We start from the raw sequence: 25820 nt of genomic DNA on the forward strand, positions 1-25820 counted from the left end.
TTCAGTATGGACATTTTTTTTGAGAGGTAAAATAATAAAGTATTAATAGTGAAGAAGAATTAATCATCTTTCAGTTTTTAGGTCAATGCATTAAAACCAAAAAAAAAAAACCAAACCCAGTGCCGTCGAGTCGATTCCGACTCATAGCGATCCTATAGGACAGAGTAGAACTGCCCCATAGAGTTTCCAAGGAGCGCCTGGTGGATTTGAACTGCCGACCCTTTGATTAGCAGCCATAGCACTTAACCACTACGCCACCAGGGTTTCCAGTCAATGCATGACATTTACAGAATTACGTGTTTCCCATAACTGTTTATTCCAAGCGCATTTAGATGAGACCAGATTCATTATGTACTTTCCTGTGCCATTCTTTGGCTTTGAAGTTGCTATTGAATTTATGTGTATATATAAATTATAGATAGAAAGAATATATATACTGTGTGTGTGTATAAAGAAAACCAAACCTGTTGCCATCAAATTGATTCTGAATCATAGGGACCCCGTAGGACTGGGTAGAACTGCCCATAGGTTTCCAAAGAGTGGCTGATGGATTTGAACCTTTTGGTTAGCAGCAGTAGCTCTTAACCGTAGTACCACCAGGGCACCTGTATGTATATTCTTTCTATCTAGCTAGCTATGCATCTAAGTGATAAATCTTATTTCTAAGAGAGTCACTGAAAGATTAGAACATTGGTATGGGAGTTAGGAGACAGGCCTCTTTTTGTTGTTGTTCTTGTTCATTCATTAAACAAAAAACTTTTGGACCCTACGACGTTCCAGGCATTTCTGACACTATAGGCAGTGAGCTTATAATGATGAGCGAGACATTACCAACTTAAGTGCATTCTGTTTAATTGGGTCTTTTTCCTGATTCTCTATGTAATCTTAGGCAAGTTACTTACCATTCTAGGTCTCCGTTTGCTGATCTGTGAAATGGCATTGGGCCAGATGGTTAGTGTATAAAGTTTCCTTCACAGCTCTAAGATTCTTTGATTTAAAGTGAATAAATGTGATCCCTTTCCCTGCCATTTTAAACTCAAAGCTATTTTCTTTAATTCTTCTTATAGGTTAAATTCTAGAAATATCTTATTATAGTAGATGTTATTGAAAAGTTGTTTTACACTGAGGAAGTAAGAAGCCAGGTTTTACAGAGAATGTTTTATCATTTAGTAAACGATAAAGTCATCAGTTAGAGTTGTAAATATCTATTAAGATAGCTTTCCCTAGTCTGTGACAGAGTTCACATTACCTCAGGAGTAAGTCTCCCTGTTATACCCACAATAAATATCTTACATAATTTTTCTAGGAATCATTGTCCTTACTTCTTTTTTTCTCCCTTGCTCCCTGCCCACATTCAAGTCCTGTTGACTTTCAAAAAAAAAAAAAATTTTTTTTTTTTTTTAAAGCATATCCGAAATCCATTCATTTCTTATCTTCCTTGTTACTACCCTTTAACTCAGGCCACTATTACCTTTCACCTAGACTACTGCTGAAGTCTCCTAGCTGTCTCCATGCCTCTATTGATGGTCCCCAACAATGGATTTGCCAAGGAGCAGCTAAAGTGATCTTTTTAAAATGTAAATATCATTGGATTACCCTTCTGTTAAAAACACTGCAGTTCAGTATCATTTCAATGAATGAAATCTGACTTCATTCACCCTGGTTTACAAAAGCTGTATGTAATCTGGTCTCTGCACACCTTCCCTCCTCATTGTGTTACTCTCCCTTTGCCTATTATGCTCTAACTCTGTGCTATCCAGTAAAGTAGCCACTAGCCCTGTGTGGCTATGAGCACTTGAAATGTGGTTAGTCCGCACTGAGATGCGATGTGAATGGAAAGTACTCCCCGAATTTCAAAGGCTTAGTATGAAAAAAATAATGTAAAATATTTTGTTAATAATTTTTATATCGATTACATGTTTATGATAAAAATTTTATATACATTGGGTTAAATAAAATATTTCATTAAAATTTACCTATTTTTACTTTTTTCAGTGAAGCTACTAGAAAATGTAAGATGACGTGGTTGGCATTGTATTTCTATTGGAAAGTGCTACTCTAGCCACAGAAGCCTTTCTCTTTCCCAGGTTCATATCCATCTTAGGGGTTTTCCAGCAGCTGTATCTTCTGCCTGGATTGTTCTGTTCGTCTTTGCAGGACTCGCTGTTGTTATTCAGATCTCTATTTAAATGCTGCCTCTTAGAGACCTTCTATCAATGTAAAGTAACCCCTAACTCTCTATTACGCTTTCTTGTTTTGCTGCATGGAGCCCTGGTGGTGCTGTGATTAAGAGCTATGGCTGCTAACCAAAAGGTCGGCAGTTCGAATCCACCAGCCGCTCCTTGGAAACCCTATAGGGCAGGTCTACTCTGTGCTTTAGGTTGCTATGAGTCCAAATCGACTTTATGGCACTGGGTTTGGTTTTTGCTTATTTTACTGCTTAATGCCTGCCACTATCTGATATTTTGTGTATTTCCTTGTTGCTTTATTGCATAGCTCCCTTCCCGACCTCCACAAAATGTAAGTTCCAAGAGAGTAGGGACCTTGTTTATCCTGCACAGTAGTATATTCCCAGAACAGTGCCTAGCACATAGTTGGTCCTCAACAGATGCGTAGACTGGGTAAATGAATGAATGGGTGAAATTAATGCTCTACTACTACTAGCAAGCACTACTCATTCCGTAGGAGCCATAACAAAGGCCAATGGGCAAGCTTCACTCTCATTTCTGTTTAAAATAAGCAGTGGGATCTAGACTCCAGGGGGACTCTAGGTTCAGAACTGTAGGTTCTTTTCTGAGATGGTTCACCAGCTCGCCAGAATTTCTGTGATTATTTCTTTTTATTCCCTCTCTTGTTTATCTGTTTGTAATTGAGAGTGTTTCTTGATACCTCTTTGTTACCTTTACTTTTTAGAATTATGAAATTTTACCTACAAAAAAATAGAAAAAAGAACTGGGCTTAGAAACTATGGGTCTGGGTTTAAATTTCAGATCTACCACACTCATTGGCTTTATAGCACCAAGTGACTTTCTCAGCCCTAGTTTCTTCATTATAAAGTGAGAAAAATAATACCCTCCTTACAGCATGATTTTGTGAAGATTAAGTGAGAACTTTTATGTAGCCCCTAAGAAAGTATTTGGTAAATATTTTTTTAGTCTGTAGATTTACTAGATGTTCAGAAATGGCTACAGACTCTTAAATAGAATAGCAAAACATCCAAGCTTGCCTCAAATAGTCCCAGGTTACACTTGTTGTCTTGATATAATTATTAATACCCATTGCCGTCCAGTCGGTTCCAGCTCATAGTGACCCTATAACAACACCTGTCCAACTTTTCAAAGTGGCTTGATTAAAGCGATAAAGCAGCGTTTTTATCTGTTATCCGTATATTTCCCTCTTTTGTTTCCACAGTCTAGAATGCCTGTCCTTATCCACCATAGCCACCTGTACAAATTCTATCCCTGTTTCTGGCCCAGCTTAAATAGTGTCTCTTCTAAGAAGACATCTCTAGCCTTCCTGTTAAAATGAATGTTTTCTTTTATATTTTCATGATGTGACTACTTCTACAGTAGGCCAAGACTGTTTGGAGCCAGAATGATGTTTTAGTCACCACTGTATTCCCCACAGCACCTTACACAATACTTTGTATATTATAGTACTTTTTTTTTTTTAGTAGGTGTTAGAAAAATTGATAAATAGCACCAGAGGAATTAAAAAAGATTTTACTTCTGAATTCTTTACATTTCCAGTTGGTTGCTTGCAGGAAAGGATTTAGCCTCACTGCTTAGAAGATGGTAATCAAATTTTGAAAGTGTAAGGGAAAGAAAGAATGAATGGCAACTGCCTTTTTTGTTCTTCCTAATAGGTTTTTTTTTTTTTTTTTTTTTTAATAGGTTTGCGTTTTTTCCTAATTGGAATGTGTGTGTGTGTGTGTGTGTGTGTGTGTGCACTTCTGTTATATGGTGTTGAGGGGGAGATGAAATTTAATACCACAGTGAATTCCTAAAGTTTTATTTTAGTGCCTTTAGCTCATAATGAATATTATGTAGAGTTCAATAACTTTTCCTTATTATGATTGGTTTTCTCACATATAAAGTGTATTTTTTTTCTCCCAAATCTCCTTGGCAAATTGATATTCCTATAAAATACTCCTTTCCAACCACTATGGATCATTTCTATAGGCATACACTGTAAATCTACCTCTAAATAGGCATATATAATTTTAATTTAACTTATAATTTTGAAATAATTTCAAACTTAGAGAAGAGTTATAAGGGAAGTACAAAAACTCCCATATACCCATTACCCAGATTCGCTAGTTGCTAATCTATTGCCACATTTGTTTATCAATCCTGTTCTTTGTGTGGGCACATTATTTTTTTATTCCTGAAGCACTCGACAATTAGATGCAGATGTTATGCCTCGCTACTCTATTTCAGCATGTATTTCCTAAGGATGAGAACCCTTACTTAACTGGAGTATAATTACCAAGTCCAGGAAATTTAGTATTGCTAAATACTGTTAAAAAAAAAAAAAACAAGACTCATAGCAACCCTGCAGGAGAGAGTAGAACTGCCCTGTAGGGCTTCCAAGACTGTAATTTTTATGGAAGCAGATTGCCACATCTTTCTCCCGTGGAATGGCTGGTGGATTTGAACTGCCAAGCTTTCACTTAGCAGCCCAGCGCTTTAACCACTGCACCACCAGGTCTCCTTTGTTATCTAATATATAGTCCATATAAAAATTTGCCATTTTTTCCCAACAATATGAGCAGGCATATTGTAAGAAAAGTCATCAAAATGTAATTTTCATCTCTTAGTTGTGATATACATTTGATCAGTATGCTTTTTTTTTTTTAACAAAAACAATTATATTTGCGAAAAGGTATTTTTCTTTTTTAAAAGGCAAAGCAGGTATGTGAAATTATGAATTTCTGAAGTAGAAAATGTTATATTCCTCTGTGTTTGTCTAAATTTTCTTAATTCTTAGAATTAATAATCTTTAAAAGGATATTATATACAAACATTTCTGAAGGAACATATCATGTAACAAAACTCTTATCAAATAATATGGAATTTCATAGTTTAAAATTTTTTTCCAACATTAACTCTGAAAATTTAAAAACATAGAAAAGTTGAAAAAACTATAAAAGTTGACAAAAGTGAGCAAACACAAATGTACATACCCTCTAGATTCCACAATTAACATTTTACTATATTTGCTTCATCACATATCTGTCCATCTATCAAACACTATCCATCCCTCAATCCATCTTATTTTTTTAATGCATTTCAAGGTAACTTACAAACATCAATATACTTCACTCCTAAATACTTTTCAGCGTGTGTATCAAGATCAGTATGCCTTTTGAATTCCCTAATTAAAAAAGTAAAAAGGGAATATTTAGTCTTATAAGCAATTTTCTTTTATAATTCTCCCACCTCTTTAAACTTTGGATAATTTCCTTTAACTGAATATGAAATATTGGCATGAAGTGGTAGAGAAAGGGGGGAGGGGAGTTAGGGAGTACAGTAAAGATGGAGGTAAATCAATGCTGTCTTCAGGAATTAATACTCATAATTCATGCAACAGCTATGGATTTCCAAATCTCCTGCAAAAGATGCCAAGGACATTTGAAGATAAAAATTAAATTATTGGCTTCATTTAACTCAGTTTGTCTTGTTGCTTCTTCCTAGCCCATGGCAGAAGAGCTACTCAAACAACAAAAGCTGAATTCAAATGAGACCACTGCAACTCAACAGCATGTATCTGATTCCCACTTAGCTGAACTCCAGGAAAAAATCCAGCAAACAGAGGCCACCAACAAGGTATGATCAATAACATGCCCCTGGGGAATCACAGGATTTTCCTTAGGATGTGGCTTGGGCTGGTCTGTTAACCTGTCTGAGCAGGACTTGAAAAATAAATACTGTGTATTCCTGGTGCTCTAGGGAATTTTCGATTTAAAAGTGTAGTTCTTCCCCTTTATTGCTCATCAGAATTTTAGCTTGTTCTGCACATATCACAATTTCTGATGCCTTTTTGGACTGTTATTAAAACCTGAATGCAGTCTACTGCGGTGAGTAGCATCTGGGGTCTTAAAAGCCTGTGAGCAGCCATCTAGGATACTCCACTGGTCTCGCCCCTTTGGGAGCAAGGAATAATTAAGAAAACTAAAGATACAAGGGAAAAATTGGTCCAAAGGACTAATGGACCACATTTATCATGGCCTCCACCAGACTGAGTCCGGTATAACTAGATGCTGCCCAGCTACCACCACTGACTGCTTTGTCAGGGATCACAATAGAGGGTCCCAGACACAGCTGGAGAAAAATGTAGAACAAAATTCTAACTCAAAAAGAAAGGCTAGACTTGCTGGCCTGCCAGACTGGAGGAACCCTGAGAGTATGGCCCCTGGACACCCTTTCAAATCAGTAATGAGATCACTCCTGAGGTTCACCCTTCAGCCACAGATTGAACAGGCCCATGGAACAAAACACGACCAAAGGGGCACACCAGCCCTGGGACAGGGACTGGAAGGCAGGAGGGAAGAGGAAAGCTGGTGATAGGGAACCCAGGGTTCAGAAGGGAGAGTGTTGACATGCCATGGGGCTGTTAACCAGTGTCATAGAACAATGTGTGTACTAACTGTTTGATAAGAAACTAGTTTGTTCTGTAAACCTTCATCTAAAGTACAATTAAAAAAAAAACTTGAATGCAGTTTTTAACTGTGTGAGACGCTGAGACAAGAGGCTTGTGCTTTTGCTTCTAGCATAGCTTCTCACACCTTTACAGCCCATGGATTTTAACACCTGCTTAGAAGGAAATTCTCACAATTTGGGATGCTGAGCTGTGGCCTGGTAATGTCCCATCCTATACTAGATGACAGCAGCTCCTTGGTCTGTGTGTAAGGGATCCACAGTGACTCATGTGGATAAGTGCCCCGCGTGGCTGCCTTCATAGAGAAAGCACAGTGCATGAGAATTGAGGCAATTGAGTATTAAAGGAAGCATTCTTATTTCTGCTACTTTCTTCTGCTGATTGATTTAAGAGTGTAATGGTTACTACATATGAGGAAACAAACAAATGAACTATAACAACAATAAAAATAACAGTAATATTTGCTAAGAAATTCCTTAAACCCTAGATTTGAGGAAAAGCTTTATGGTTGCATTTGAGATTTAAAAAAAAAAAAAAACCCAAAATGACTTAACAAACTTTTTCTTTGCCGAATTCAGATTCTTCAAGAGAAACTAAATGAAATGAGCTTTGAACTAAAGTCTGCTCAAGAGTCATCTCAGAAGCAAGATGGAACAGTTGAAAGCCTCAAGGAAACCCTGAAAAGCAGGGAAAGTGAGGTAAACTATGTAGCAAGCAAGGATCTGGTAACTATTTGTCCTATCAGAGTAGACAAGTATATATTGCAGAAATGGAAATTGTCAGAGTATCAAACCTCAGCCTGGAAAAATTGTAGCTTATCCTAAATTGGAAACCCTGGTGGTGTAGTGGTTAAGTGCTATGGCTGCTAACCAAAGAAAGGGTCGGCAGTTAGAATCTACCAGGCACTCCTTGGAAACTCTATGGGGGCAGTTCTACTCTGTCCTATAGGGTCGTTATGAGTCGGAATCGACTCGACGGCACTGGGTTTGTGTTTGTTTTTGTTTTTTTTTTTGGTATCCTAAATTAGTATATTAGAATAATTGTTACTAAAATCTGCATAGAGATTTTAGAATTTACGTTTAGCTAATTTATATTCTATCCTGAGATGATAGAATTTATATTTAATTTACTAATATGTTTGGTACTCTCTTGCTCATTTTCAGACTGAGGAGTTGTACCAGGTGATTGAAGGTCAAAATGACACAATGGCAAAGCTTCGAGAAATGCTACACCAAAGCCAGCTTGGACAACTTCAGGTATGTGAGGGTCAGATAGGACAAGAGGAGATACTCCTGTTGGGGATGTGCCGTTCTCAGTCCCAGTCTTGATTTTGTTGGTCTTCTCAGCTGCTCAGTGCTTGCCCTCTTGAGATTATGATTTCTACTCTCTTTTCAGAGTTCAGACGGTACTTCCCCAGCTCAGCAACAGGTGGCTCTGCTTGATCTTCAGAGTGCTTTATTCTGCAGCCAACTTGAAATACAGAAGCTTCAGAGGGTGGTAAGACAGAAAGAACGCCAACTGGCTGATGCCAAACGATGTATGCAGTTTGTAGAGGCTGCAGCGCGTGAAAGAGAACAGCAGAAAGAGGCTTCATGGAAACATAACCAGGTAAATCATTAACCGTTTTGTGGTCCTAAATGCTGACTTTGCCCTGATTATAACTTTGTTAGCAGGACAGTTTTTGTTCCACCTTTGAGGTACTTGCTTAATCTAAGTATCTCAGTTCAAAAACATGTGTTGCATTATTCATATGTCACTATTGGACTGCGTTTTAGAAATACAAGAGTGAGTAATACAAGCTCCTTCCTCTTACGTTATTTCAAATTTAGCGTGAGAGATAGTCACATAGGTAGAATTTCAGTATGGTAAATACCATAGAAGAGGTATGTATGGGGTGCTATAGGAATATATAGGCAGGGCTGAGGAAGGGAGTCAGGGAAAGCTCCCTGGAGGAGGAAATGTCTGAGGTTATTCTCGAAAGGTGGGTAAAAGTCAACCAGACAGAAAAGTCGGTGAAGAACAAGATCAAAGGAATGGCTTGCGTGATTAACCATTTAAAAAAAAAATATATAATATAGACCAAAAAACCCACTGCCATCGAGTCGATTCCGACTCATAGCAACCCTACAGGACAGAGGAGAACTGTCCCATAGAGTTTCCAGGGAGCGCCTGGCAGATTCGAACTGCTGACCTCTTGGTTAGCAGCCATAGTACTTAACTGCTACGCCACCAGGGTTTCCATGTATGATATATATTATATATATATATATAATTCTTAAATGGTTCCTTTATCTTCTTATCTTAAAGCATATGGTATCTTTTTTTTTTTTTTTTTTTTTAGATTTAAATAAGATCTTTTATGTGCTGTAATTCTTGCCTTAGGCTCTTTAACATTTAGGATTAAAAAATGTAGCTTTTAAAGGTCCTGGAGTAACTATTTGGGAGATTAAATATTAGCCCTGAATTTCCTTTTGAAATATTAAAATTTCAGATGTCTTGGGGCAGGGAAGTTAAAAGGTAGAGGGAAGCAAAGGAATGGATGTGGAAATAATCCTTAACTTTTTGCTATTAAAGGAAACATTTGCTAGCTTTTGTTTGGTTGGTATGACTGTATATTTCGGGGGTTGTCTGAAGTAATGGATGGTGAGACCATCTCCATCTACAGGAGGATTACTGATCTTACTGTTAGAAAAATATTATCTTCGGCAAATGAAGAAAGAGGGTAGTCTTCTGAATTCTTTAGAAAATTTGGATGAGACGATGGTAGAATTTTCCTATCCTTGAGCTTATTGTAAAGGATCCAGGTTTAGAGTGAGACAGAGTCCTACTTAATAGTTAATATTGATCTATCTTTCTGAAACTAAAAATAAGTACTGCCTACCTCCATCCACAAGTCCCATGATTTTCCAGATCCTACTTAATTCACTTACAATATTTCTATAGCCGTTTTAAGAATGCTTCTTTCTGCTGCTTTACACTTAGTTTTATGTATGTGCCTTGAAAGTTTTAAGGCCTCCATCTCTAATTACCATGTAAAGATTTTAGATCACTTAAAGAAAGGGAATGTGTTTTATTCAGGAATTACGAAAAGCCTTGCAGCAACTGCAAGGAGAATTGCAGAATAAAAACCAACAACTTCATACCCTGGAGGCTGAAAAATACAACAAGATTCGAACCCAAGAACAGAACATTCAACACCTAAACCATAGTCTGAGTCACAAAGAGCAGCTGCTGCAGGTGAGTTTACTACATAATAACTTCAACTAAATTTGGGCCCATAGAGTTCCAAAATTTCTGTTCATATAATCTCAAGGTATTATTTCACCTGTGCTGAGTACCTGCTATATAAAGAACATTGAGCAGTGGATATCAAGAAGATTAAAAATAAATAGAAAATACAATCCCTGAATCAGGATGCTAACCATCAAGTTTAGGAAACAATACATATAGACCTGAAAGACTTAAGCAGTTGATATTCAACAGATCATTATTAAGCACCCCTGTGAGTCAGATACAATGCTAGGTGCTGGGAAAACGAGAAGAGAATATACTGCCACTACTCTCAGTATTTCCTGCTCACCAAAAGGTCGGCCGTTCAAACCCACCAGCAACTCCTCAGGAGAAAGGACCTGGCGATCTGCTACTGTAAATATTACAGCCTAGGAAACCCTATGGGGCAGTTCTACTCTGTCACAAGGGGCCGCTGAGTCGAAATTGACTTGACGGTACACAACAGTAAGAATGGAGTGATCAGTTCTACCACCTACTCCACGTTCCAGTCACACTGAATCCCTTACATTTTGCTATGTTGTGTATATTCAGATAGAAATACACCAGCTTCTCATCTGGAAAAATTTAGGCTCTTTCTCGAGTCTTCAAGACTCAACTAAATGTTACTTCTTTTCTGAGGTCTTTAGTGACACCTTCAGGCAGAGTCAGACAATGCAGCCTGTTTTCCCCTAGTTGTTGGTTGCTATCAAGTTGATTCTGGCTCAGGGCTACCGCATGTGTACAGAGTACAACTGCTCCATAGAGTTTTCAAGGCTGTGACCTGTCGTCAGGGGAAGCCTCTGGGTAGGTGTGAATTGTCAGCCTCTGGGCCAGTAGTTAAGTGCTTAACCGTTTGCCCCACCTAGGAACTCTGTTCCCCTAGTAAACCCAGTACCCAGTGCTGTCGAGTCGATTCCGACTCATAGTAGCTAGCTCCAAATACGTACACACACACATACACACACGTATGTGTATACATATACATTTATGTATATCTATATTTTGCAGAACAGTTAACAATTTGTGTTTATCTCTTATCTTTTCTCTCTATTAAACTGTGTTCCCCTTGAAGATAGTGATCCCATTTGGCTTTTATCTTTAATAAGTAACAAATTACTTGGCAAAGTGTAGGAATTCAGTTACTGTTGGACAAATGAATGAATAAAGGAAAATAATTTTTGCTGTCGTTAGGAATTTCGGGAGCTCCTGCAGTATCGGGATAACTCAGACAAAACCCTTGAAGCAAATGAAATGTTGCTTGAGAAACTTCGGCAGCGGATTCAAGATAGAGGTGCTGCTCTAGAGGTATGTATCCTAACTTTGCTCACCACACTCTGGATTATCCTGTCCACACAGGCACTACAGAAATTTGTGTCTGCTTAATTTCACTGCTTTTGGAGGTTGGTTTTTATTCCTTTATATTTTGAGTCCTATTGAATAAGGGCTATCAGGGCAGTGAATAGTATGGAGCTTTCATTAGGAGCTTTACTTTTCCTTGCAGCGGGCTATCGACGAAAAGTTCTCTGCTCTGGAAGAAAAAGAAAAAGAACTGCGTGAGCTTCATCTGGCTATGAGAGAGCGAGATCATGACTTAGAACGACTGCGTAGTGTCCTCTCCTGCAATGAAGCTACCATGCAAGTAAGAGCAAAACCTGTCATTGACTTTCTTCCTTCTCCAACCCCTTCCACCATTTTCTGAGAACCAGAGTATTTGCTTTATATAAAAAAAAAAAATTGATAAAGATAACTACATAGGTAAATATAAAAGACAGGATAAATGTAAAAAGAAAGAAAAAGAATACAAAAGCAAGCACAAACCACAGTCACTAGTTACACTGGTAGATTAGGAAGTGAGACATTTTAGCACTTCTCCTTTCTTTTACGCTATGAACTTTGCATGTGTGTGTGGGGGCGGGCAGGCAGTGAGTATTGATTTCCATTTACATAACAACCAACCAAACCCAACCCAGTGCCATCCAGTTGATTCCAACTCATAGCGACCCTATAGGACAGAGTAGAACTGCCCCATAGAGTTTCCAAGGAGCACCTGGCAGATTTGAACTGCTGACCCTTTGGTTCGCAGCCGTAGCACTTAGCCACTATGCCACCAGGGTTTCCTCCATTTACATAGTTCTAATTTTTTTTTTTTTTTAATTTATTTCTGGAGCCCTCGTGGTGTAGTGGTAAAGAGCTTGCCTGCTAACCAGAAGGTCAGCAGTTTGAATCCACCAGCTGCTCCTTGAAATCCCTATGGGACAGTTCTACCCTGTCCTATAGGGTCGCTATGAGTCAGAATCAACTCAGTGGAAATGGGTTTGGTTTTTGTTTTGTTTTGTTTAGTTTTAATTTATTCCTAAGGAGCCCTGGTGGCACAGTGGTTAAGCACTCAGCTGCTAACCAAAAGGTTGGTGGCTCAAATCTACCAGCTGCTCTACAGAAGAAGGATGTGGCAGTCTGCTTCTGTAAAGATTACAACCTTGGAAACCCTACAGAGCCGTTCTACTCTGTCCTACAGGGTTGCTATGAGTTGAAATCGACTCATTGGCAGTAGGTTTATTTCTAGTCTTTGTCAATATCTGTATACTTTTACATAAGTGTTGTGAGGGTGCAACCATTATATCCTGTTTTTCTACTTAATATTATGTACATGTCTATGTATTTCCAAAATCAGCACACTTGTTTATTTTATTATTCTTACATACTTATTTTAGGGCTTGTATGTCTAACCATATGCCACTTCTTAAAGGTTTCCCTCACTGCCACCATAGCATAGCCCACTTCCTATAAAAGACTTCATGTATCATGTACTCTATATTAATCTCCCTACAAACTAGATGAGGCTTTCTAAAAACAACAAGTAGGTTAGTATCACATTGTTAGACTAGATACTAATTTTTTTTCCTTTAAAGGTTCAAAAAAGTTGAACTTGCTTTTAGCAGATGATTTAAGGGGGGGGGGTCAGATTTCTTGTTTGTCCTGAGGAGTTAGGTTGACCCCCTGACTTATACTTGCTCTCTTTGTGACCGTAGAGTATGGAGAGTCTCCTGAGGGCCAAAGGTCTGGAAGTGGAACAACTATCTGCTACCTGTCAAAACCTCCAGTGGCTGAAAGAAGAAATGGAAACCAAATTCAGCCATTGGCAGAAGGAACAAGAAAGTATCATTCAGCAGCTACAGACATCTCTGCATGACAGGAACAAGGAAGTGGAGGTAAGACTTTAGTTAACTTAAAGACAGTTCGTTTAGTGATTACACAATCTCAGTCTTGGGTTAGGATACTTGAGGTCTGGGAGGTCAGCGATCCAAGCCCTTAATTCTGTTTTGTACCTGGGAAGTCATTGACTTTCACTGGGAACTTTTTTTAAGCCTGTAAACTTAAGTTGATAATTATCTTTCTCAAAGAAGTTATGTGAGAATTAATAGAATTAATGAGATCCACAAAACGCATTTACAGTATGATACCCCAAACCCACTGCCTTCGAGTTGATTCCAACCCAAAGCGACCCTATAGGACAGAGCAGAACTGCCCGATAGAGTTTCCAAGGAGCGCCTGGCGGATTCAAACTGCCGACCTCTTGGTTAGCAGCTGTAGCACTTAACCACTACGCCACCAGGGTTTCCAGCAGTATGATAGCTAACCTTTATTGAGTGCGTATAGTGTGTCAGACACTGTTTTAAGATCTTAATGGATATGAACTCACTGGATTCTCACAACTCTATGAGGTACATACTATTATTATCCTTGTTTTACAGATAAAGAAACAGATGTCTGAAGTTAAATAACTTGCCCAAAGTAACACAGCTAAAAAGCGGCAGAGCCAGTATTCATTCCAGACAGCATGGCTGTACAGTTTTAACCACCATGTACTACCTCTCAGTACAGAAATAGGAACTGTGTCACCAAGCTAATACATACAGTGCTCATTTTGTTTTCCAGCTTATCATTTTGTGCTCAATCTATATAGTTATATTGCGGAGAAAATAAATGAATTAAGTGTCCATTTATCCTCATTTAGTATTCATTGTTATGTACTCTGAGCAAGTGGGGACAGGGCTGTTTCAGAAAATAATATGTGAGTTGGTGGTATCAGTATTTTTGTGTGTGTGGTGTCAGTGTTCATTCACTGAACATGTATGTACAGCCTTCTGTGGGCCAGGTCCTGTGCTAGATTTGGGGACACAGAAATGAAGAAAACATGATACTTGCTTTCAAGAATGTCAGAGCTCGGTGGAATCAGTTCTCGCTTTCTTCTATGATGGGTTCTTGTAAGCCCTTTGATGCGTAGGAGAGAGAATTCCATCCTCCAGAAACTCACACTGTCCCTTGTGTGTTAGGATCTTAGTGCAGCGTTGCTCTGCAAGCTTGGACCAGGACAGAGTGAAATAGCAGACGAGCTGTGCCAGCGACTACACCGGAAGGAGAGGATGCTGCAGGACCTTCTAAGTGATCGAAACAAGCAAGCTGTGGAACATGAAATGGAGATGCAGGGTCTGCTTCAGTCCATGAGCACCAGGGAGCAGGAGAGCCAAGTAAGGACTAATGCAGAGACCAGAAAAGCATCAATTACTGCATTTACAGTTTGGAAGCAGGAAGCATCAGAACCTTATAAAATCTGTGTATTTATATCATCTTATAGTAAGCTCTGTTGGTTTTTTTCTTCAGTTTATTAACTAGACTACATCAGTCATCAAAGCATGAAATATTTATGGAACCCATTTGCAGGTGGAAGGGGGCCTAAACAATACATGTACCGGTTAACTTCGTTATGCATGTTTTATTTTCCATAATACTCTGATAATTTTGAGAGAAAGGAGTATGGCATTCTGGAAGGTTTTGGATTTTGATTCTAAAATATCAAGACTTGAGTAATATTTTGCATTTCCAGCCAAGGTATTAGAAAGCTTATACTTCATATATTTTCTCTTAAATCTTTTAAAATCTAAGTCATTTTAAGAGAGAGAAAAAGATTTTTTTTCAAAGGCCATGCTGAGAATAAATAACCTCAGAATGATATGGGATATATTAATCTCAGAATAATGGTACACAGGTATTTCTGAAGTAAATTTTTAATTTATCCTCATTTCCATGTGTCTTTCTCCTCAAGGCTAGAAACTGTTGTAGTTGACTTGTGCTTCATTTCAGAGACCAGTAACTGAGAATCCCCCTAGTCAGTTTTTAGAGGGGCTAGGTTCTTATGTGAAGCCCTGTGGCCCTGTGGTTAAAGTGCTCGGCCACTAACTAAAAGGTCAGCGGTTCGAAACCACCATCGGCTCTGCAGGAGAAAGATGTGGCAGTCTGTTTCCGTAGAGATTTACAGCCTTCGAAACCCTATGGGGTCTCTAATATTTGGAATTGACTCATGGATTGTTTTGTTTAGATTCTTATCATTAGCCCTTGTTATTTGACCATAATATTCTCTAATGTTTCCTTATCTTACGGGATAGTTATATTCCACTTTTCTAATTCTCAGACCTACGGACATAAATTCACATTTTGTTAGAAACTGCAGACACATGCTGCAGAAATTGCTTTTAGAATAGCCCTAACAAAACACCTCAGAAGGAAATATTATATACTGCAGGCAGTAAAATAATGGAACCCAGAAAATGATGAAAATAAAAAAAGATTTTTAGCTCAAGAAGAGGAGCAATGATTGTGTTCTTCTAGATCTGCTTCTCAAATGTTCCAGTGCAGAAGAATCACCTGGATAGCTTTTTAAAGATAGGTTCCTGAGCTTGCCCTGTGGATAGAATTAGGAGATACAAGGTGGGACTTGAGAATTTGCATTGATGCTGATGCTGCTGGTTCCTGGACCACACTTCGAGACGCACTGCTAGGCTTGGCACTTATTAGAAAAAGAATACCAAGGCAGGCAGACCACACGCCATATCTTGTGTGTTATTGATTTTTTTTTAATAATAATTTTCACAGAGATATTTACTAAAGCAAACTAATAAGGTACTGATAAAGGTTTTGCCCAAATTTCCAAGGAGACCAAGTTTGGCTCTTCCCAAACAGTTGGCGCTAGTTCCCATCCCCATTCTATGCCCTCAGTAATTTTACTCTTAATTTATTATCTCCATATTTTCTAATTAACTGGCAGACTTCTTATGCAGTAATGGTCACAAATACAGGTTTCCACCACTATCGGAAAGCAGGGCATTCCTATGAAACATTTCATAAACTGAAATGGAGTAAAGTGAAGAAGCAATTACCATTAATTTATATGGGAAAAATTTGTGAGTTGTTCCCAGACCCAAAAAATAACCTACCAAATCGTAACAAGTAACACATAAAACCTAAAATAGCATGTATAGAAAGAGCAGGAACGCTATGATAAATACACAGCCTATATGAAGTAAAATAATGCATGTACAATGTAGTTTCGCTTAGCAGAATTGGGAAGACAGCAGCACACTGAAAGGCCAGTTTTATGCTAAGCGGAACACCCTTACGAGCTCTCTTAGGCTTTTCTGATACTTTAGGACACGTCTTGCTAACAGATCCACAAAATAAATTAAGATAAAACACAGATGCTCATAGACACAGTTCAAAACTATGGCAGCTTGATGCCGAGGTGCTGAGTATAGTTCCAGGGGAACCTTGATGACGCTACTCTGGCTGCTTGAGGTACGTGCTGCCTGTTTAACGGCTCATTGCAAAACATGCTGAGTGCCATTTTCGCCTTTTTTCACAAAAGCAAAACTCTTCTGGTTTCTTTTGGTTAGTGAAAACAGTTACTACTGTAGGTCTTTCATGAAAATGAAGTGGCGTAAAGTGAGCTTTCAAAAAGCAGGGCATACCTGTGATGTTGTCTTTCCCTTATTGTGTCATCTGTCTAGGAATACTGGATTTGAAATGAAACAAACTGGGTTTGGTGGTTCTGAGATTCAGATTCCCCAGATTATATGGTCTGATAAAGATGTTTATCTGTGTAATTCTTCATTCAATAAGTATGTATTGAATGCCTACTATGTGCCAGATACTGTTACGGGTACTTGGAATTCAGCAGCGACCAAAATATGGAATACCTGCCCTTAGGAAATTCACATTCCAGTTTGGGGAGAGAGAGACAATAAACACGTATCATATAGCATTGGAAAAAAATAGAACACAGCAAGGGGAGTTAGGGATAGAGAAGAGCTTGTTGTTTTAGATAGGATATGCAGGGAAGATGCATTTGGCAAAGAACTGAAGGGAGGGAATTGACCTCGTGAATGTTTGGGTAAAAATGTTTGGGTAAAAAGTGTTCCAGGGTGAAGAAATAAATCATCTATTATGCCAATTCAAACCAGGATATTAAAATCTTAGCCGGATAGAGTTCTAGCAGAACCAGTTTTCAGATTCCCTTCTCTGGAACAGATGTGTTATATTCAGTTTTTTTCAATGTTTTGTATGAGAAGCTTTCTTTCCAGTCACTTGACTATGTTTTTCCTGTAATTTGAAAGCAAGAAAACTATTTCTTAGGGCCCCACTGGCTTTTCAAAAATGGTTGGCTTTTAAGAAATAGCATCAGATTACAAATTTTATTTTACTGGAGCATCTTTCTAATGTTATGTGTGATTTCCTTTTACTAGGCTGCTGCAGAGAAGATGGTACAAGCCCTAATGGAAAGAAATTCAGAGTTACAGGCCCTACGCCAGTATTTAGGAGGGAAAGACTTCATGATGTCCCAAGCACTTATCTCTAACCAACTGGCTGAAGTTACTTCCGTTGGCCGCCATGTTGGAGGGCAGCCTGATCAAGTAAGAAGTATAGACATGTGTAGACATTCAGGCAGACTGTATTCCCTTTAACATTTGAATTTACGTGTAAGTTTGATAACTTTAATACCAAATTGTGTGAGAATATTCCAAGTCCTTGTCATTGTGATCATGGTTCCTGGATCTTCCTAAATTCCCATGATTTTTCCAATTTTTAGGGTTCAATGCAAATACCCTCAGGAGATGATAGTGCTTCATTGACTGCCAAAGGGGATTCCAGCATAGCCAGGTCCACATTAGGTAAGTATTAAATTCCATTTCATGCAGGAAATTGTCTGTCTCTCCTTCCTGTAACTCATAGTAGGTTTAGCCAAGGTGCTTTACTCTTTCTTTTCTTACCTTAATGGAAAAAATAAGTTTGTATTTCCCTGAAAAGCTGGTATGTTGGTAGTTTAACAGAGTGATTTTCTATTTCTAAAATTTCTACTTTATTTATTGGTGGTATTCTTTTATAAAGAAGAGCTTTCCTTCGCCTATCCTCCCTGCCTCATTTGTTTGTTTGTGTCAATATGACATACTGAATTAAAAATATTATTATATTATCCATTTCTGTCATTATTCTACTTGGTTCCCAAATTTGGCCCAGGGGAGCTGATTTCTTCTGCCATTTTCGCATTTTTCCCATCAGTTTTTGTCCATATCCATACTTTCTGGCATAATGAGATGTTCCATCATCATCTTTTACCTTCCCTGCCTCAGCCCTGGAATCAGCTGTTACTCCAAGGAGCCCCCTAATTCCTTTTGGTGGGGAATAGAAACTAAGATCTAGGCACAAGGTGTGTCCATTGCTACAATGATGTCATTTGCTTCTAAACCCCCATTAAGTGAATAGAGCTAAGAATGTATGTAGCTCACGATTTCACACTGATCACTCTAATTCCAGTTTAACAACACAGATCTTTCAGTTTCTTATTTTATCTCCCCTTCTCCTTTTTTTTTTTTCTCCCAACACCGAGAACCTTGGTTACCTTCAACATCAATATTTTTATGCTTTTGCTTAATACTATAATACATAAAAACAGTTTCAGAATTGCTATATGATACTTATCAGCAATAAACCTATTAACATTTTTCTTTGTACAGGCAGTGCCGGGGTTACAAGCATCTGACTTGTACTTGCTCTTTAATGTTATGTAAATTTGCCCTCACTTTGAAAGGATTGAGCCAACTCCTAAAAAAAAAAATCCTCACAACAAATTCTTGATCACAGTCGCCTTCACTTTCCACACATGCAGCTTTTAAATCATTGAAAAAGTTTTGAGCCTTCTCTTGCACTAAAGTAAGGCCAGAGAATAACCGTATGCACCTCTTCCGACTTACCTACAAATTCTACTTAAAGACGCAGTTAGGAATGGATGGCATTCATAACCTGGGGACTGCCTGTAATTCTTTTTATCCTTACAATATATCCCACTGCAAAAGCTACTTGAATTAATTTTTTAAATTATCTTCTGGATAATTTAAAAACATAATATACAGGTTCATTTGTTTCTGTTAGTATTCAGTTTTAGGCTTTTTCTCCCCATGATTGTTGAACTAATTTTAGGTATGAAAAAATAAAACATTACCATGGTTCAAAACTCAAATAGTCCCATCTGCTTCCTTTCTGCTATTCTCCTGCTCCCACCAATCTCCTGTAGGTAACCAATTTCATTTCTGGATTATCCTTACTGTGTTTCTTTTTGCAAAAATAAGTGGATCAGTCATATGTGTTTGTGGTGCATGTGTTCTGATTTACCCCCTTTTCTTAATACAAAACATACTACACTAGGTGTGTTCTTTTGCACCTAGCTTGTTTTACTTAACAACATATCCTGGAAATCACTTCATACCTGTGCATAAAAACCTTCCCTATTTTTTTTTACATCTGTATATAGTACTGTATTGTGTGAATAAGATGTAGTTAGTTCAGTCTTCTCTTTACAGGCGTGTAGGCTGATTGTAGTATTTTCCTATTACAAATAACGATGTGAAGAACAACTGTGGGTGTGTGTGTTGTATAGTGGGAGAGTGCCTTCAGAGTAAATTCCTAAGAAATAAGATAGTGATTTTTGATCACATTATTTTAACAGTGATTAAACTAACTTGTGTCTTCATTTGTAGGAGATTTGGATGCGGTTGCAGGGATGGAAAAAGAACTGAATAATGCCAAAGAGGAACTTGAACTCATGGCTAAAAAAGAAAGGGAAAGTCGGGTGAGTTTTCTAGGCACACCTAATTCTAAATTCCTAACCTTTTTTTCTTTCAAAATAGTTTATATTTAAAAGAGAACAATTCTCCAAGTAAAATATCTGGGTCCAAATGCAAGGTATTTCCTTTCCATTTTTGGAGAAAAATATAAATTGCTTTATATATACATTATCTTACCAAGATGCTCTTGTTTTTATAAAGAAGGATTATTAAAACTTTTGAAGTGCTAATACAACATGGCTTTCTCTACCCATTACCAACCGGAATAAAAGAATTGTAAAACACTTGTTAAAAATGACCAAAAAACCAAAAACCAAACCCTTTGCCTTTGAGTTGATTCCAACTCATAGTGATGCCGTAGGACATAGTAGAACTGCCCCACAGGGTTTCCAATGAGCGGCCGGTGGGTTTGAACTGCCGACCATTTGGTTAGCAGCCATACATCTGAAGTGCTATGTAATTGATGTTTAGAATTATGACATTAGATCCATGCAGTTAGTTTTAGGTACACAGAATAAGAGAAATGTGAGCATGATCAATATGGTGCTCACTGTAAGCAATGCACTGTGTTAGGTACTTAACATGTATCAGCACTAATGCTTACAACTCTGCTCAAGGTAAATGGTGTTTGCCCTGATTTATAGATGAAGAAGCTGAAACACTGATTTTTTTTTTTTTAACATGGGGTTGGGGCATAGTCATATAACTATTAATGCCAAAGCTATGATGTAGACCCAAGTCTTTTGTGACTCCAAACACTGTCTAAGAAGTCATTTCCTGGAGCAGAACGTTTTTCCCATCCTTGTGGTTTAACTATTTCTAGCAATGGTATATACATCAGTGTTCTTAGAAGAGGCCTCTCAGCCTTACAGGATCTCTTCCCCGTCTGTCTTCTCTATGCAGTTCTGTGCCCAACTCTGACATAGAAGAGATATTAGGACCACAGCACAGAGCCACAGACTACAAGTAAAAGTCCTTATGTTAGCTGGCATCTGCTTTAGATTAGTCAGTGTCATTGGTTCCTAAATTAGCTAGTCTGTCTAGTTCCTCAGCCTTGTTCTACTCTTTGCCATAATTAGATCTGTCATACAAAACCTGTGTTCGAGTGTGATGGAATTATCTCATTGTACCTCTTAAGTTCTCTTTTTATTACCGCATTCCTCCTTGCAATCAGCCTCATGTTACGTGACTCTATTAGTTTTGAGGATATGAAAGTTTGTGGTATTTTAAAAATAACAGTTTTAAAAGTCCCCTGATGCCCCTCCCTAGTTTTTGGTTCTACCCTAGCCACTGTATGATTATGCATGTCAGTTATTTTACTTTCCACATGTTCCCTTTTTCTCACATACACTCAGTTTAGAGTAATGTTACATTTTGGTTCTGATCAGTTTTCAGGATCATAAAATTCTAATAATTATAAATGGACATAGTTAATGAGTGATTTAGCTATATTGCTTACCTTTATGTATCCTTAATCTACTACCTAGTTCTCATTCCAATGCCATATATATTTATTATCACATCTCCTCTAATAGTAGGTATTTACCAAAACCCCTGTACATTTTCCTGTATTTTGAAACATTTTTCCTACTGTTCTCATATAATAACAACAATTGTAATAATAATAGTAGTTATAATAGTAGTAGCAACAGCAGTACCAGCAGTATGAGTACCTGTTCATTGATTGCCTGCTATGTGCCAGGCATTTTAAATGTTTTCTGTAATTCTCACACAGCCCTGCAAAGTAGATATTATTCCCATTTTATAATTGAGGAAACTGAGGTTCAGTTTAAATGCCTAGTCAAGGAGATTATGCCAGGATTTAAAACCCATGTCTGTCTGACTGCAGACCTTTGTCATACTGTAGTCATTTCTCTTCTTCGCGTTTTCATTTTTCTTCAATGGAGCAAAATACCTGGATATATAATGATAGATTTACCTGAAGAGGGCCAAAGAAATAACACCATTTTTTCCATACCCAAGATCTGAACAAATTGAGAAATAAATATAGTGGAAGTTAGTTTGGTGCTCGGTCAGCTTTATTACTGATAAAGACTTAAGTAGAGAACTTAATTCAAGAGCCAAGTGGGCCTTCTAGCCAAACCCCAGAATTAAGTAGACTTACGTACCCACTCACAGGCAACATTGGACATTGGGCCTTGGCAGACTACACTACGGGGTGGGAAGAGCTTGCCCTTGGAGAAGGAGTGGAGAGACAACAGGCTTCCTGCAGATAGCTGTCTCTCAAGAAGAAGGATGGGGTTGAGTTAAGCGTGCCTGGCTTATTCTTCCCCTGTGTTTCCATTAAGATAAATCCCTCAACTTCCCTAGGGCTGAGTGGTTTAAGGGTGAAGAATGGTCAGGCGTTAAACACTAATTAAGCTCATTCAACATGGCAGGAAAACGTTAGGAGAATCATTTCCTCCTAACATGCCACAGTAGCCCAGAACCATCAAATAACTTTGTGTAGTTATAAGTCATCACGAGCCCACTTCGTGATACTATAAACATTAGAAGATATGCAAGTAAAATTTTTCCTGTTTATAACTTCAAAAAAAAAACCAAACTCACTGCCATGGAGTCGATGCTGACTCATAGCGACCCTATACCCTTTTTTTTAGGACAGAGTATAACTGCCTCATAGAGTTTCCAAGGAGCAGCTGATGGATTCAAATCTGCTGACCTTCTGGTTAGCAGCCAAGCTCTTAACCATTAAGGGAAGAAGTGTTACTTCTTTGAGGAAGTGTGGTCACATCTTAAAATAGCTTGTGTGCCATCTGCCTCTACTTGTCACACCTATTTTATTTTTTAAAAAATTATTCTAAAGTATTTCTTTAAAATATTTCCTTACAAATAACTTGTTGTTGTTGTTAGGTGCCACTGAGTTCATTTTGACTCATAGTGACCCCATGTAACAGAGTAGAACTCCCCCATAGGGTTTTGTTGGCTGTAATCTTTATGGAAACAGATCACCAGCTGGGCCTTTCTCCTGTGGAGCTGCTGGATTTATGGTAATGGGTTGGAACCACCAACCTTTCAGTTTATAGTTCATCACTTAACTATTTGTGCCACCAGGGTCCTTACAGGTAACTTTCCATTATGATAAACCTTTCAGCTAGTAGTTGAGCTCTTAACGGTTTTTGCCATCCAGGGACTCTGTCTTTATGGTAATGGAAACAAATCTTGCTGTTACCATAAAGATGGAGTCCCTGGGTGATGTAAATGATTAAGCACTTGACTACTAGCCAAAAGGTTGGCACTCTGAACCCACCCAGAGGCCCCTTGGAAGATAGGGCTGGTGATCTGCTTACAAAAGACCACAGCCTTGAAAACCTTATGGAGCAGTTTTACTCTGCACACATGGGGTCACCATGAGGCAGAGTTAATAGTAACAAACATTAGCAACAACACCATGAAGACTATAAGGATGTGTAGGATCTAAAACAAAATTAAAAGTCCCAAACCCGTTGCTGTTGAGCCAGTTCTGACTCATAGTGACCCCATGGGACAGAGTAGAACTGCCCCATAGGGTTTCCAAGGCTGTTAATCTTTACAGAAGCTGACCGCCACACCTTTCTCCTGTGGAGAGTCTGGTGGGTTTGAACCATCTACCTTTTGGTTATTAGCTGAGAGCTTAACAACTGCCCCACCAGGGTGCCTTGTATCTGCAGGGAACATTGTGGCCTCATGGCTTTGTCTCTGCTACACTGAGTTTATATCCTAGATCTACCACATACTAGCTCCGTGACTTTGAACAATTTTCTTAATCTCTCTCAGCCTTACTCACTTCATCGTAATATGTGACTTGAAGAGTACTTGTTTTATGGAATTGCTGTTAGGATTCATTTCTCAGGCACATGAGTACCTTCTCTAAGTCAGGGTTAGTGGTGGGGATGAGGTAGTGAACGAGATTGACTAGGTCCCTGACCTTATGTAATTAATTTCTGCTGGGGAGAGACAGACAATAAACAAATAAGTAAATAAGTATAGATTGTAGTAAATGATATGAAGGAGATAATAGAAAGTAACAAGGATGGGACCACCTTAGGTAGGGCAGCCAAAGAAGGCTTCTCTGAGCAGACAACATTTAAGCTGGGACCTGAGGATGAGAAGGACGCGACCATTAAACCTGGGGAAGATATTTCAGACAGAGGGAATAGTAGGTGCAAAGGCTCTAATTCAAGAGAAAATCTGGCGTTTCTAGAAAAGACCGGTGTACCCGTGAATGAGGAGTAAAAGACAGATGTTGAATTGGAAGTAGGCAGGAGTCGGATGACAAGGTTTGTTTAGAGGATTAAATATATGCAAAGCATTTATCGTAGTGCCTGACATATAGTAAGCACCCAGTGAATGTTGGCAGCTACTGTTATTATCATGATTATTAATGAACTTTGTCAAAATCAAATATTTGGTCATCATTTCCTCATGAGGAGGGATAGAAGATATAATTGGAAGTTTAGGGTATACAGTGCTAACTTTTGGTAAGACTTCTTCATAGGTGGTGGCATGTTCTTCCATTAGCATGTAATATATAATGATGTCTGTGATGTTAGTAGCTGTTGCTGCTGAGTGCCTATGTCCATTAATTCTTTAGGGATTGCAAAATGAATGTATTCTCATTCTATCATTTCTCCATCTATTTACTGCAATACTTCTATAAAGAAAAATTTCATCTATTCTTACATTCGCTAATGGTGTATACTTTTTAAAATATCTCAATAAACTCATGAATTAAATATATCTGTTTTGTTTCACAAGGAACCCTGGTAGCACACTGGTTAAAGTGCTCAGCTGCTAACCAAAAGGTCAGTGGTGCAAACCCACCAGCCACTCCTCGGGAAAAAGATGTGGCAATCTGCTTCTGTAAAGATTACAGCCTTGGAAATTCTATGGGACGGTTATACTCTGTCCTATAAGGTTGCTATGGGTCAGAATCAACTCAGAGGCAATGGGTTTGGGATTGTGTTTCACAAGGAGCCCTGGTGGCACAATGATTAAGCACTCAGCTGCTAACAGAAAGGTTGGTGCTTTGAACCCACTCAGCCACTCCACAGGAGAAAGACCTGGCGATCTGCTCCCATAGAGATTAAACCAAACCAAAACCAAACTTGTTGCCATTGAGTTGATTTTGACTCATAGCGACCCTACAGGACAGAGTAGAACTGCCCCATGCAGTTTCCAAGGAGCGCCTGGTGGATTCAAACTGCCGATCTTTTGGTTACCAGCCATAGCTTTTAGCCACCATGCTACCGGGGTTTCCCCCATAGAGATTACAGCCTACAAAACCCTATGGAGCAATTCTGCTCTGGCCTGTGGGTGTCTATGTGTTGGAATCGACTCGACAGCACCCAACAGCAACAACATTGTGTTTCACAGTGCTGACTCAGATGGAAGATATCATTAAAAACCACTCTACGGCTTTGGTACCACACTGTGTGGTTTATTGATTTGATCCAGTGGAACACTGTTCATGTTCCAGTTTTCACTTGCATTTCTGGCTAATAGTGATATGATATGGAAACAGGTTTGCCTCAGTGTTAAAATGTAAATGTGACAGATATTGTTTCCTCTGCTCACTAACTTCAGGGTTTCTTCTCCCCACAGATGGAACTTTCTGCTCTACAGTCCATGGTGGCTGTGCAAGAGGAAGAGCTGCAGGTGCAGGCTGCTGATATGGAGTCCCTGACCAGGAACATCCAGATTAAAGAAGACCTCATAAAGGTTCTTAAAAGCTTCTTAAAGACCATTGGAAATGATGACAGCTCACAATAGCAGTAGGGCATCTGCAAACAACATTTAGTCCCTTGGCCAGTGCTTATTTCCTTGATGCACTGTTAGTTCAAGTCTCTTAATATCACTGTCTTCCCTTTGACTCGTGTAACAGTTGCAAAGATTTCATAAAGAAAATGTCACGATCAACATCCCACTTGAAAGTAT

The 25820-nt window shown here is 38.6% G+C and overlaps 1 protein-coding gene across 12 annotated transcripts in view; it reads left to right on the forward strand.

Annotated features, from left to right (window-relative positions):
* The window catches only part of PDE4DIPP2 (myomegalin), a 227933-nt gene that overhangs the window by 146293 nt on the left and 55820 nt on the right, over nucleotides 1-25820 (forward strand). For all 12 annotated transcript variants that reach the window (XM_023547515.2, XM_023547516.2, XM_064282358.1 and 9 more), the window contains 13 exons: nucleotides 5697-5828; nucleotides 7239-7358; nucleotides 7824-7916; nucleotides 8056-8268; nucleotides 9739-9897; nucleotides 11122-11235; nucleotides 11432-11569; nucleotides 12960-13139; nucleotides 14265-14459; nucleotides 17508-17675; nucleotides 17852-17933; nucleotides 19797-19888; nucleotides 25488-25604. In XM_023547515.2, the coding sequence (XP_023403283.2) occupies nucleotides 5697-5828; nucleotides 7239-7358; nucleotides 7824-7916; nucleotides 8056-8268; nucleotides 9739-9897; nucleotides 11122-11235; nucleotides 11432-11569; nucleotides 12960-13139; nucleotides 14265-14459; nucleotides 17508-17675; nucleotides 17852-17933; nucleotides 19797-19888; nucleotides 25488-25604 (1803 nt within the window). The remainder of the gene's footprint in view (nucleotides 1-5696; nucleotides 5829-7238; nucleotides 7359-7823; nucleotides 7917-8055; nucleotides 8269-9738; nucleotides 9898-11121; nucleotides 11236-11431; nucleotides 11570-12959; nucleotides 13140-14264; nucleotides 14460-17507; nucleotides 17676-17851; nucleotides 17934-19796; nucleotides 19889-25487; nucleotides 25605-25820) is intronic.

The sequence above is a fragment of the Loxodonta africana genome, chromosome 3 (assembly GCF_030014295.1).
Source record: "Loxodonta africana isolate mLoxAfr1 chromosome 3, mLoxAfr1.hap2, whole genome shotgun sequence".
Classification (NCBI taxonomy): domain Eukaryota; kingdom Metazoa; phylum Chordata; class Mammalia; order Proboscidea; family Elephantidae; genus Loxodonta; species Loxodonta africana.